Source organism: Molothrus ater, chromosome 14 (assembly GCF_012460135.2).
Source record: "Molothrus ater isolate BHLD 08-10-18 breed brown headed cowbird chromosome 14, BPBGC_Mater_1.1, whole genome shotgun sequence".
Lineage (NCBI taxonomy): Eukaryota > Metazoa > Chordata > Aves > Passeriformes > Icteridae > Molothrus > Molothrus ater.
In genome coordinates, this window is record NC_050491.2 from 5,135,749 (window position 1) to 5,150,124 (window position 14,376).

General features: G+C 37.1%; 1 protein-coding gene across 2 annotated transcripts in view; it reads right to left on the reverse strand.

The window, feature by feature from the left end:
* Nucleotides 1–290: 290 nt before the first annotated feature.
* LRCH2 (leucine rich repeats and calponin homology domain containing 2) overlaps nucleotides 291–14,376 on the reverse strand; it is a 40,058-nt gene continuing 25,972 nt past the window's right edge. For both annotated transcript variants that reach the window (XM_036401994.1, XM_036401993.1), the window contains 7 exons: nucleotides 12,939–12,983; nucleotides 12,492–12,542; nucleotides 11,381–11,438; nucleotides 10,611–10,723; nucleotides 9,351–9,488; nucleotides 8,976–9,053; nucleotides 291–7,857 (listed from right to left, as the gene is read on the reverse strand). In XM_036401994.1, coding sequence (XP_036257887.1) covers nucleotides 7,738–7,857; nucleotides 8,976–9,053; nucleotides 9,351–9,488; nucleotides 10,611–10,723; nucleotides 11,381–11,438; nucleotides 12,492–12,542; nucleotides 12,939–12,983 — 603 coding nt within the window. In that variant the 3' untranslated portion in view covers nucleotides 291–7,737. The remainder of the gene's footprint in view (nucleotides 7,858–8,975; nucleotides 9,054–9,350; nucleotides 9,489–10,610; nucleotides 10,724–11,380; nucleotides 11,439–12,491; nucleotides 12,543–12,938; nucleotides 12,984–14,376) is intronic.

Below are 14,376 nucleotides of genomic sequence, written 5' to 3' on the forward strand. Positions count from 1 at the left end.
TGGCATCATTGCCCTTGAACATCCTTTTTATAAGAGGAAACTTTTCTTCAGAGCTGAGAACTAAACAACAGACTCAGAATATTTCAACTATAAACCCATCACTGGTAACTGCAAACAAAAGTTCCAGCTGCTGAGATGCTTTTGTAAAGGAATGGTGCTCACTTTCCTTGGAATGCTGCTCCTCAATTTCTGCTTTACTGTACCCAATGGAAGTACAGTCCACTCATCAGAAAACAAAGGGCAGCTGGGAGTGTGCAAGTGCAGAATAAGGTCTCACAGGGAAAACCAGCTCTCAAAACAGAGTATTTATTTTCAATATTCAGGTCTAATAATAAAATTGACTACATCTTTAAATAATCTAAAAGAAATTAAGGTAAAATAAATTTGGTCCTATAAAACACTCTGTTAACCTACATTTGAATAACCCAACTTAACTACAGCTCCAAAACCTGGCAGTTTTCCCCTAAGGCTGGATCAAGCAATTGATGACTGCAAACCACACAGATTATCTGTGCTATTATCTGTGCTAGAGCCAGCCCAGGGAACAGAAGGGAAGCAGATCACCTCTGTCAGGAGGAATTTCTGTGCTGCTTTAAGGTTATCATTAGCAAGACTCAAAAATCTATGTTGCTCCAAATATAAATGTGAGAAGACATTGGGTGGTTCTCACAGCAAAGTGTGTAAATGTATAAGGATTGCTACAAGTAAGGGCAACTTGATCCTTGTATAGTCTCTGGTTTTGACCACTGGTGGTCAAAACCAAAATCCCAACACACTTCATATGTGGGTGTGTCCTACTTCCCTGAACCAGGAGTTAGCTTTCCTTCTGTTTGTCAGAGGATGTATTTCCTGACATAATGAAGCAGGTCACTTATCTATCAGAATGAAAACACAGACATTTGAGAGAACATACAACAAATTCTCATTATTTACTACAAATATATAAACTGAAATGAAACCAAATTGAATAACTTGACTACATGAAAATTATGAAACAGTTTGTATTTTATACACAGCGTATGTACACTGGTTTTGGAAATGTGGGCTTTATCCATGCAAATTTAATACAAAACACTATTTACAAAAACAAATAAAAGTAAGAACATTTTTCAAAAGAAACATGTATGTTGGAAGCTCCAGCAATAATGGAAATCCTGAAAAAAGGCTTAATACAGTATAGTACAAGTAGACAATCTTCAAAAGTATGAAAGATGCACTTTACAAGAACATGAAATGCAAAATCAATTGAAATGCACTATCAAAAACTTTGCAAGTATATACAAAATTTGAGCATCTATTTTTAAGGATCACTCTCCTGCTGTGCCCTCAGAACTACTTTTGCCACATCCTGCACACATTTACATGTTGACCATTTGGTTACATTGCATCTTCTGAGTTTCATAACCACAAGTTACAAAATAAAAGAACTGAATACCAACTGAATGATAATTGTAAAGCAATCACATGTTCATTGTTCTAGACATTCCACAATAGTAAAAAGTATTCACATTACTCCCAATGTATTTCACCAACCCACCCTTTTTCTCACTACACCTGTGTGTATTCCTCCTGGGAATGTCAGCCTTGCCAGGAACTCTCAGGATTTGCTTCAGGTATCACATCCCTTCAGCAAACACAGCTGCATCAGCAGCTCCATGTGAAGAGCACAGTCCTGCACAGCTTCAGAGTACAAATTAATACTGAATAGCTACTGCAAGTTCCTGTGCCAGGTATGGCACAACCAAACCCTACACAAATATAGTCATTTTGGAAATATTTCACTGGTTCACTCATTTTAAAATGAAACAAAGTGAAAAGGTATCCTTGTGGCATTTCCAAATATTCTCTATTTTACAATTTGCCTTTATAAAACTATGATGGAAAAAGTTATGTTTGCCCTATTTCACTTTGAATGAATGAGGAAAACCCTCCTTAGTGCCAAGAATTTAATTTAAATTACTGACTTTGTGCAGTAACTGAGTTACACAACTCTGGAGGGAAATTCTGGTCTCACTGAAGCCTTACAATCATAGAGTTATTTAGGTTGAAAGAGACTTTAAATGGATCAAGTTCAACTGCAAATTCAACACTGCCAAAATCAAAACTTTTCCAAAACAATTTAATTGCTATCAGTCCAAGCTGTTCTTTTCCTTTAGAATTTCCTAAGATACTAGAGCAGCCATGGAAAAAATTTTTGGTTTTTGCTTGTTTTAAGATTAGGATTCTAAAATGTAAAAAACACTCTGAAAATTCTTTTTTGAAAATGCAATTGGCTATATATAATTTGAACTAAAAATGATAGATTAGATGTCATTTTATGATAACTGGTGTGCCTTCCCAAGCAGCTTGCAGAAATTTTGCTGCCCTTTGCCTCTCATGCTGAAAAAATAATGGTCAAACCAAATGAGGGAACAAACACTTCATTATAACCACAATTTTAAGATAGTATATTAGCAAAATTGTACTATGTGAAACACTTAAAGAGAAATAAAGCCAAGGGCATTTTATTATGTAACAAACACAGGAGCCAGAACTGCTTCTGTGCAGTGGCAAGTTTAAACTAAAATTCAATTAATCACATATATTCTCTATTTAAGCAGTGAAGATCAGGAGAATTTTTCTTCACAGGAAAAGAGAAATTTATCTTCATATTTTCCAAAACAAACTTGTACCATAACATTGCTCATTAAGAACAGACAGTTCACCTGTCCCTCTGTCTGTAAATGAATGACAGATGACCCAGTGTGTGGCATATGGAACAAACCCAGCAGTTCTGTTTGCATTTCCTCCTGGAAGTGCACACATTAACCCCTTCAGAGCCACGGTGCCACCTGTGGTCAGAAAAGGTCTGCAGCTCCCAGAGCAAAAGCATCCCCTGCCTCACTGCATCACCCACTGCTGGGGCAAGTTAAATATTGCTGACTATTAGTGATTACTCTCAAACTATCCCCTGGTGGTTTTGCTCAGGTTGCAGCACCTCTTTAGGAGCAAGGAGGTGTTTTGTCAGCAGTTGTCCTGCACAGCCTCACCGGCACACAGGCAGGGGAGCACAAGTGGCAGCAGCCCAGGGCTGGGCACAGGCAGCGCCCCCTGCAGCACCAGCCACGCTTCCTGCAGCACTGGGGCACAGCTGGCCACACCAAAGGGGCTCTGGGAACACAAAGCTGGCAAATCCCTTGTTCTACACCCTGCTGAAAGCGCCACACACTCCAGGATCCTCAGCTACAGAACACATCCCTCTTTACTGAGACTGAAGGCTTTTCCTGGAGTGATTCACTGTGAAATCAATTCAGAGCACTCTCTGCTTGGACAACTCTACTTTGCCTTTCCCATTGCTGGTCTTAATGACATTCTCTTAATTCCAAATTGTGTGTGTTGGGGTGTGTTTATTTACTTTGCTTTTCAATTAGAGATCCTCTAACAGAAACACAGACATTAGCTTGATTTGGTGAAGGAAAAGTGACATTTGATTTGCCAATACCAAACCACACCTCCTATGTGCAGAAGGTCTAAAACCTACCACAGGCTGTTTTCAGTTGAAATCAGTGGAATCAGCCTTTCAAATAAACATTTAAGGAATCAGCAAAGGGAAGAAGAGCCAGACCTTTTTTGTCCTTCTCTTCAGTACCAACACGACAGATAAAATTCCATTTTAGTGAAAATAAATGTCTTCACTTTTGTTTGGCTTTAGCTACAGATTTATGTCAAAAGCTGATGAGACTGCCACTAAATGATATGGTATTTGAAATGAAGTTTTTAGTGCAGTAAAAACCTAATAGTTGCCTCATCTACAATTTTATTGAGGTAACAACACCTTCCCACCTCACTTCAATGTAATTTTTTCCTACCATCTAAATACTGTTTGGCTTATCAGAAATTTTTTATTAAATGAATCCACATAACATTTTACAACTTCATTTGACTTACCAGGGGTCACTATTTTAGTCAAGAATCTGACACTGAAGTTTTCTAGTGTCAAACAAGTTTAAGCCATGTTTGCTATGGTCTCCAGCTCAGGTGTTCCACAAATCAAAAAGGTGAGAATCTACTGAAGTCAAGGGTATAACCTGCCTTGACTTCAGTAAAGCCTAGGATTAAAAAAAAAAAAATTAAAAATTGATTAATGTTAGTTGTTTATTGTTTCAAATGCATCCCTCCCTATTTTATGCTCATAGTTCTTGGTTAGGTTTTGGAAGGACTCCAGATCAGGGGTCTGGATGGTTTCTGCATCCCCAGCAGTGCCCCAGTGAGCAGGGTGGATTAGCAGTGCTGGAGAACAGATGAAAAGCATTTCTGAGATACTCTCTGGGAGGACACCACACCTCACAACAATTATTTCACTGTCACCGCTGTAAGACCTCACCATATGTGGGACATTATTGCTCAAGTGAAAGATCAGTCACATGTGACATACTGCATGCAGTGACATAAAACACAGAAAAATACACAAGGCCAGAAGCCCTGTCACTATGCTTCTCCACTCTGTAATTTACAGTTCATGCCACATTATTGCCAAGTTTATTAGGAAAACTTAATGCACCTTCCTAAAGCTTTTAATGTTGACTTTTCTTCACGTTCTAAGTGAAAACAGAAAGAGTGCAACAGGAACTGAGCAGGCTCTGTTTTTACCCACCCTATCAGCTGTATCAAGTACTAAGTAATGGCATCATATCCTAAATAAAACTGAAAATGGGTATCTCAAACACAGGAAATGCTTGGAACATGGATTCTGGAATCACTGTTACAAATTCTTAAAAAAATTCAAGAGGAAGAAGGGAAGTGTCCCAGAGTAACCAACAGCCTGAATGCACTGGATCTGAGAATGAACAAAAGTAAGTAAGATGCTGGGAATCAAAAGGAAAGGGAGAAAGGAGTATATGCAAATTCTTGTACAGAAAAGACACAACTATCTCCACAGGCTTCCTGGAAATGAAAACTTCAAATTCAAATCTTTTTAGCATCACTTTTGAAATTGCTGTCAAAGAAATCACAATGGTACAAGCCTAGCAAGGCTCTAGATTATTATTAGTAGTAAAAGCAGTTAGAGATGAGAAAAACATTCATCCAAGCACAGTGGGTCTTTTCTCAGACTGCTCCTAAGGGTACTTGAAGGCTTTAATCTTTGCCATGCTAAAAGAGAAGCCTTGGAAGAATCAGGATTATCCTTCCCCATAAGCAAGAAGGCAGCCATAATAATTTTCAAGGAATGGCAAAGCAAGACTGTTGGTAGCAAGTCTGTGGGGAAGAACTGCAGAGTACTAAGAAAAAAAAATAAAAATTGTTTTAGAAAATTTCAGTTTAAAATGAGTACATAAGTTTCATATCCCATTTTCAACTTACTAAGGACTTTGAAAAACCCCAAGAAGTAAGCAGCTGCCATGCTACATCAAGGGAATTCTTAATGTTTACACTGTGATGTAACTTAATAAAATTAGTTTAAGAAGGAAAAATGTTACCTTAAGATCAGAAAATGTTTTTAAATGTGACAATGAAATAGCAGAAGTGATCAGTTTTAGATAACAAAGTGACAATTTATAGTTAGCACTTCCATGGCTAACCCTGAACTATAACTTTGCTCTGGTAGCAGCAACAGTGTAATGAAAGACAAGGATTAATTCTTTTTGAGTGGCTGGGTTTTTTAAATGTAGCAGGCAAGCATTTTGCTTAGTGAATTATAACTTTTTCTTCAGTTTTTGCATGACTTTTCAGATAGTGACATTAATGAAAACAGAGACTGAAGTTGTTAAAATAACCATTAGAAGAGATGCAAGAACCAATTAAAGATAGATTTGAAATACAATATTTCAAACGTCAAAGCAATCCACTTTCTTTAAACACATATTTATCTAACCTAAGATTTATATCTAGGACTTTGCAAAGTAATTTATACACCAGCCTCTCCATCAGCTGTGTTTTAGGACAACACTATATGAACAATAGTGGATTTTAGCTAGTACATGTACACTAACTTGTTTCAATGGATTTAAAAATAAGTGGTATTTTTAAACTTATCAGAAAAAGGTTATTTTTCCTGTCAGCTACTGCCTATAAGACTACAGTACAATAGTCAATACTCCTCCCTCATTTTTTAATGAATTATCTTACACAGGGTCTTGGTCAATTGGAAAGAACAGAATCAAATCTTGTCACATGCCTGGCAAACATATCCCTCAATTGAAAATAACTTAGCCTGAAATAGAGAATCTGTGGCAGTCAAAACACTTTTTGAATTGAGCTACCTATTCATGGAGAACAAACTAATACAAACAGAGCTACTTGGCAAAATGATGAAATTATTTGCAACTTGTTTGGAGAACTCAACTGTGTATGGTTCAACACAGCAAGAATTTGTTCAGAAGCAAACAAATACATGAACTCAGAAGTCTCAAAACAACACCACAGTGGAAATGTTTTGTTTTCACATTTATCCATGGATCCAATGTCTCAGCACAGTGACATTTGTACAAACTGACCTGTGTGCTAATGCCACACTCATGGAAATTATACAATAAACCCTGCTAAAAAGATAAACACTGATACTTCCCAGCTAAATTATGGATATACCTGTTGTAAAAATGTCATGTGAGATCAGGAGCAATATTACACAAAATCCTGAACGTCACAGCGTAAACCTGAGATTTTGGCAGTTTTATCAAAATGTCCTAAATTACTCTGTATGAATCACTAGTCCTCATGTCTTATTCATCATGTGTATTTGTTTGTCCCAAAGAAAGAAAAGTAGACAACTTTGTTTTTGTCCAACAATACAATAAACCAAAAGTAATTAGGTATTATCAAATTAAATAGCATAAATAAAAAGTATTTACAGTATTTTCTAATTATTAGACAACAATTAAATTGTGCAACAAACTTAAAACACCCAACATCAAAAATGTGAAGTATTACTTAAATCTTCACATACTGATTTTACAAAAAAACTATTAAAATATTAAAAATTTTCCATTTTATCTATTTTAAACAAAGAAACTTCAAAAATGTTTAAGACTATTAAGAGTTATCAATTACACAGGCACTTCACAGGTAAACAATCTACAGTACAACTGAAAAAAAATATTTGGCACCAACCTAGAAGACTGGAAAAACTCAATAAACTGTGTCCTCTTCTCACTGTATCCTGTTCTGTGTAATCACCAGACACTCAGACTCAATACTGGCAATGTTAGAAGTGCGAAGTTACAATCAGGAGTGCAAAAAAACAAATATTAGAACGCAAATATTAAGCTTTCAGAGAGTGAAAGGGGATTACAAGTGATCAGTTGCTCACATTTTACCATCATACCATCGCTACATTTTTGACTTATCTTTAAATCAAATGATTGACTCAAAAAATTAAAGTGACAGGGGGTGTGCTTTGTACTTTCAAAAGTAATTCAAACAACATTTTCAATGTAAAAAAAGAAATCCAGCATTTAACTCTAACACTGAGATGTTAAATGGCAGCTTTTAACTTAACTAGAAAGAGAACCTGATGCTACCACATTCTCTTAGTACATCCAATTACAAAAGAAAAAACAAAAAAAAGAACAGTTATGTTCCTTTAACTGTGAACTGACTCCAAGGTTTTCACACACAGCTCCAAAGTAAGGCTCTCTACAGCATCTGGACAGGTTTTAGTTTTTGATGGCTTGGGTGTTCCTGTGTAGGAGGCTGCAGTGACTCACAGCAATCCATAACAGAGCTTTAAATGGGAAGCTGTCTAGCTGCCAGCAAGTTGTGTCACATGGAAGAAAGCTGAGATACTTTCAATGCAGGCAACTCAAGCAGAGCTTGAACTGTGAGGCCAACCTTCACCAGACCCCTTTCCTCCAGAATGTGATGAGGCAAGCAAAGTCTCTCCTGCAAAAGAACACAGGACATTTAACCAGTTCCATGCCTTTGTCCCCAGGGCAGGTAACAAACACATTCTCTGAAGCCACACACACGTCAGGAAGACACTTGCAGAGAAAACACCTTTGGCCTTAAATGTCCCTGTGGTTCTCACCAGCAACAGAATGGGCAGAAACTTTTCGTAGTTAGGATCTGTTTGAAGTGTTAAACAAAGTGTCAGAAGATACATAAAAGACTGCTAAATTCTTCAAGTAAAGGACTTTTTTTTCATAAGCAGAGAAAAACAAGCTGGTGGGTGCTGTTGGCTCAGTGGCCTTCTCTCCCTTCCCCGGTTTTGCAAAATTGTTACCAATCTTTCTCTTGGGATAACTTAGAAGTGCTGATAGACTCAATAATGCACCATTCTCCAAAAAGATCATCATTCAGTCTCAAAATTCAGCACAAGCTGGACAATCTTCCCAATTGCCAGCTGGTGGCACAAGTAATTCACGAGGTAAATCTCAGCACCTCTAGCTTCTGAATGACCTGTGGGTCCACATGAGACAGAAGCTATGGCAGAGCAGTAAACCAGCTTCTAAATCTATCAACTAATTTTCTTCTTGCACTAAAGAACATCAAGGGAAATTTTTTGTCTCATAATAAGCAGGAAATTATTTATTTTTGAGGTCTTTTTTTCCTCATAAAAGGAAGTAAGAGAATACACTTGGGCAACAGAAGCACAAGTAATGGGCTGCAACTACAGCCATGCTAAAAATGAGAGTCAATCATTCAGGCTACAGACTTCTGTAAGTGTAGGATATTTCCTAGGCAGAATGAATTCATGCCAAAATGAGTTGCTAAACTCAAGACTTTCAAGTAACAAAACAAGTCTCAAGTCCATTTCTTTGTTTAGATGACAATGTATTTTATAAGGAGGTCAGTGTTATTTTTACTATTAAGAACTGACTAGGAACCCATAAAGTAGCTTCCTCAAGTTCATCCCATAACTCTGGAATGGAATTTCTGTTCAGATCTTCAAGTTCTCTGGTCACTACTGCTCCCTAAACAAAGCTCCCCTAACCCCCCCAACTCAGTATTTGCTGACATTTTCTGTGGTTATTAATAAATCAATAAAGCAATTAGTGTACCTGTGGAACGCCCAATTTTTTACAAGCATCAAGAAAGTTTTCAACGTTTCTTCGGCACTTTGCCATGCTGAGTTTAGGCTGTGAAGACAGGATATTAAATCTTCATCAGACATTCATGAAGGAGTGCATATTTCTGGTGTAAATTCACTTACAGTTACTAAAATACAAGACACATTCTATGAAGACTCAGTATGAGGAAAATAGCTCTTAAACTAAACTTCTGAGGCCCGCTTAATGCTTCTTCCAAGAAAAACCAAAGTGAGTAATGTAGCAAATCAATGCGGTAAACATGAGTCACAACGTTTAATATTGAAATTCAAAAGCTTCTTTTCATGTAAGATGTACCAAAAATGAGATAAATCATTGATGCCTTACCACTGCTGGCGATGGGACGTGAATGCTGGCAACAGAACGTGGCCTTATGTGATTGGCTAAATGGCAAAGAACCACCCCATCCATCAACGCTGCTCCAATGTCATCTGGCAAAATCACCTTCAACCTGGACTCAAGATTCTTGAATGGAAAAAGGCCAGAAGTAAGTTACTCTCAACATGAGCTAGTTTTTCAGTTTAAAAGCAGGGTATTTTAAAGCATGTAGATGTTTAAAAGGAACAATTTAATACTAAAGTGAAATAAAGAGAATAAATTTATGCTTTACTCAGTATAAACATCCCTTTCTCCTTACAGGCCCTGTGTTTCTGGGCCTGTTCCTTTGTTTGTTTTGTTGGGTTTTTCTTGTGTTTTATGTTATTTTGTGGGGGTTTTTTAAATGACACAACAACATACACTGAGAAAGATATTCTGCCAACAATGACCAGAATACACAGCTCTCAAGCCCATACAACAAACTCACTGTTCATAACAGGAAAGCACAGAACTTAAGGACAGAAATGTTATGCTGAATATGTGATCAGTACTTAGTGGGCAGAATCTCTGTGAGTTGAAACCATACAGGATTTTATGAGAAGGAGGAAAATAAAAAAAGAAGGGAACACAACTGTGGGAAAAGCTGTGTTGCAAAACAGAGAAGGTAAACAATGTTTTTTTCCAGCCCAATAACAAGATTTCACTGCTCAGGAAGTGAACCAGACAACAAACATCCTTCACAGAAGTCATACCACAATTCAGCACTGCCCTGAAAAGCAAAGCAGCTATGATTTAGTTAACTCCAATTGCTAAATGACTTGAGAAAAGAACTACACAAAAAAACAATTTACTAGAAATCTGAAATGTAGATCCCATTCAGGATTATGAAATTTGCAACAACTTTTTACCCTCAAAAAGCATTTGGCCATTTAGAAAACAATAATAATTTTTCTTCAGATCTCAGGTCGAACAACAGCAAACACAAGCAGATTTATTGTGTCCCTAGAAAATTTAAAACCTCAGAAAAAAATTCATTTCACTTTGTTTTTTAGAAAGAAAACAACCCCAATTAATTCCCAGTTGGTATTTTGGTTGCACCCAAACAAGTACCAGTGTAGCCTGTTACATGAAATTCCTTAGGAAGAAATACCACTAGAGGGATGCCCTTTTACAACTGCAACAACTTGGGGGCCTTTAAAATGAGGATTTAAATTGTGGACCAGAGCAAACCAAATGCACTGCACCCACAGAGTGAATGATGGTACCTACACTGCGAAGCTGCCTGATTTGTTCCCTCTCTTCCCTTAAATGTTCCATTTTCCTCCTCATGGTAAAGCCAGGGTCCACTGCACCGTAGTCCTGGCGTGAGGCACGGCTGAAAGCTGTCAAACAGGAGGGGAGTCAGTCAGAATTCAGATTGAAAACATTCAAACACTAAAGATCTATAACCGAGGATAAAAACTGGGAAAAAAATGCAGAACTTTAAAGAACAAATATATTTAAGCATCCTGCTAGAAAAGATGCTGCCTATGAAACAGCTTTCAAATAAAATGCAGAGATCATCTGACTTAAGTGTAAGTGGATAATTAGAAAATATAGAGACTGAAGTGACTTCAATATTGAAGTATCAGTATGGGACATACAACTCCATCTGCACTTCTTTAAGAATCTCAATCTAGCTTTGGAAGTATTTGCATTGTGTTTTACTTTTAATCAAGTATAAAGCCTTTAAGCCATCAAACCTCAAGAACAATTGTGTATTGTTTCCCTGTTCTTTGACAGTGACTAAGTATGCAAAAAATAAAGAAGTGGGGAAAAAAAACTTTAAAAAAAAACAATCCCCCCAAAAATCCCAAACAAATCACTGTGCAGCTTGAGGAGCTTCCAATTATTTGTTTGCCAAAGCAGCTGTCTGTGCTTGCCCAGTACTCTGCAGTGATAAGTAAATTGAGTGAACTGCTGTACTGTGACATCTGCTATGCTTACTGCCTCTTGCAGCCTGGGAAATAAATACACTGTGCTAGAGAACAGCAGCTTACCTGACCTTGGTTTGAGACCAAATGGACCATGAGTGTTACTATCTGTCCTTTCATAATCCTGTTAAAAGAGATGAAGTCAGTTTTCTTCCACTCATTAAAAGAAAGAACTTTTGTTCCCATCAAGATACTGTTTAAATTATTCTTGCCTAAGGACAGTCCTTCTGCTTAACTGTAAGTCTTTTGAAGAGGACAAGATAAAATAAATTGAATGAATGTAACCTTACCACACATAGATAAAACTGGCATAATGAGAAAGGAAAACAGCACTAGATTATCTAAAACATATTTCAAAATATTTCAAACTACTGCAAATCATTCTGTGAACAGAGTTTAAGCCAGCTGTAAGCAGATGCAAATATTCTCCCATATTTAGTATAAAAACATTTCTTAAGAAATATCTACTTCCAACTCTGAAGACCAGGATTTTACCATTTCACCATCTGAAAAGGGAATGCACTCAGTATCTTGCTATGTACAAGAGATACCCTTGTTTCATTCCAGTGTATTCTGGGAGAGGTTTTAATTCTGCTCTTTCAGGCTCCTCAGTGACATGAGGTAGAAATGTTAATAATATTTGCTTTACTCTGAGCTAAGCAGTGCAGTGCTCTCCCAGTGAGACTCCATGCACAGCCACCCCTTTGTTGCACCACAAAGGTGACACCCAGGACTGAGAAGGATCAAACTCCTCAAGAAGCGTCACCACCCTTGGGTTCCTGGTGATGTATAAAGTACTAAACCATAAACTTCAAATCCTCTCAGTGACTATGTGCCCTGAGGAGCAGTATTCCCTAGGAAGGCGTATCAAATATGGCAAATTTGGTTTTTGTTTTATTAGTATTTTCATCAGGAAAGATAATGGAGACAAAGCAATGCACATTTCCTCACACCAGTCAAAAAGAAGAACTCTAGCGGAGACCAGAGTTGCAAAGGTAAAACAAGTTGTAATATCTGTCTCAAGTTTCTGTCTCTTTTTCAATTTTTATTATGATGAAATACTTCTAATTGTAATTTCAAAGGAAACTAACAGCTTTGTATCTGCATGAAAACCTGGTGACAGCAATGAACACAAAGAAATGTTTGTTGAATGAAAAACAAACCCACAAACTTGTACCTCAGACGACACAGGAGACTGTGGGGACACATTAGTATTATCACTGTCTTGCTAAAAAGAAATCAAAAAGATGAAATTATAAAAATGAAAATGATGATTTAACAAGAAACATGAAATTATGAAATCCATGAGACATGTAACATTTATCAAGTATGCTACAAATTGGCAGCAACTAAATTTAAAATATGTAAGGCAAGGAACCACTGCTGGCTGTTTATATCAAGTACTAGTTTTACATCACCTCTGCTTGATAGATGAATTAATTTTGCTATTACCAAAGCAAGCAAACATTCTACTGTTCCCCAGCAGGGCATCATGATCATTTTTTCAAATAAAGGAGTATCATAGTTATTTCTGCAATGGCTTTGGAATGCAAAGTTTATTTGTTCAAAAAAGACAAGAGAATAAATGTATTACTTAATATTTCCAACAATTACTACATCTCACCTCATCATTTTCATTTCCACTTGAACTCTTTCTGGAAGACTTATACTGCAAAACACACACAATAATTACTTCAAAATGAAAGCATGGTTTTCATTTGAACTAAAAGGTTTGCTTTCACTCAGATGTTACTTATTACTAATGAAGCTGCTGAGAAAAAAGGCCATGTTACAGAAACAAAGGAACAAAACGACACAAACCAGAAAGGAACATGACATTCCTAGGCGAGACAAGATCTTCATTAGTTGAAGAGATAAGTGCATTTTAAAACTAAACACTTTCATAATGTGAACTCTGCATGTGACAGCTGATCCAAGTGAAAAGATCTTAACAACTGCTAACATGCAGCATTATTTCTTAGAAAAAATTATGCAACCTGTGAAAGCTGCTTTTGTAATATGTTTTATGTGACTAAGATTGCTTACACTTCAGGAGATTAACTTGACATTGCAAAAAATTAAATTAAAAAAGATTAAGGTTGCCTTTAAAACTTCAAAGCCTGATCACATCCTTTTATGCATTTAAGACAATGCTTTACCCACAGGTCTGTCTGATTTGTTGTGTGTTGCCTTCAGCACTGCCCCACTTCCCTGATTATGCAGAAAGTGGAGAAAATGAAGGAGGAATCAAAGGAAAAAATTTACAAAAGTGGTATTTAAAAAAATAAATGTATTTCATTGTTTACAGCTCAAATGTAGTAAAAGTAGAGAAGCCCCATGCAGATTGAATTAAAGAGACCATCACCACAAAAGTCCAAGTCTGTGGGGTGTACGTGGCCAGGCTACTCCTCCTCATGATGTGACACAAATGCAGGCTAAGCAAGAGACAACTGCATTGTCATGGGGTTCTCACAACAGCACTGGGGTCTATTTTTTTCCCAGTTTGCCATGGCAGACAGGCTCTGTTTCAGAGGCTTATTGCCTTGGTTTTGCAAATGAAACAGTGTTGTTTGTTACTGCTACAGGCTGTTTAATTCCATCTAGAGTTGTGTGTAATGTGATTTCAGGCATCTGCTCCCATCACAGAGCTCACAACTGACTGCTGAGTTATGAGCAACCACTTCTGTAGTGGTAGCACAGCTCTTTAACCAGGCAAACAACTGAATTCTGTTTTACTGAGAAGATTCTCTCTCTTTTTCCTCCAATGCCACATAAAAAATTAATTTCAGGATGAAAACCCTGGAAAGAGGATACAACTCCATAATCTCTTCAGGAAAAAAAAAAAGCTTCTGTAATCACAACAATATATCTGAGATGGATGGCATGCTCTGTTCTCATAAAGAATTTAATTTCTTTGAAGTTCCCTGGCATTTCACAAAGATGTTTGATGGCGAAGGCCCAAGAAACTAATTTCATAAGTGACAAAGTTAATTCTAATTCAACCTAGCACTGCTCAGAGCTCTCCTATTTCTCTACTTAGCCCAAAACAAACGTTTCCCAAT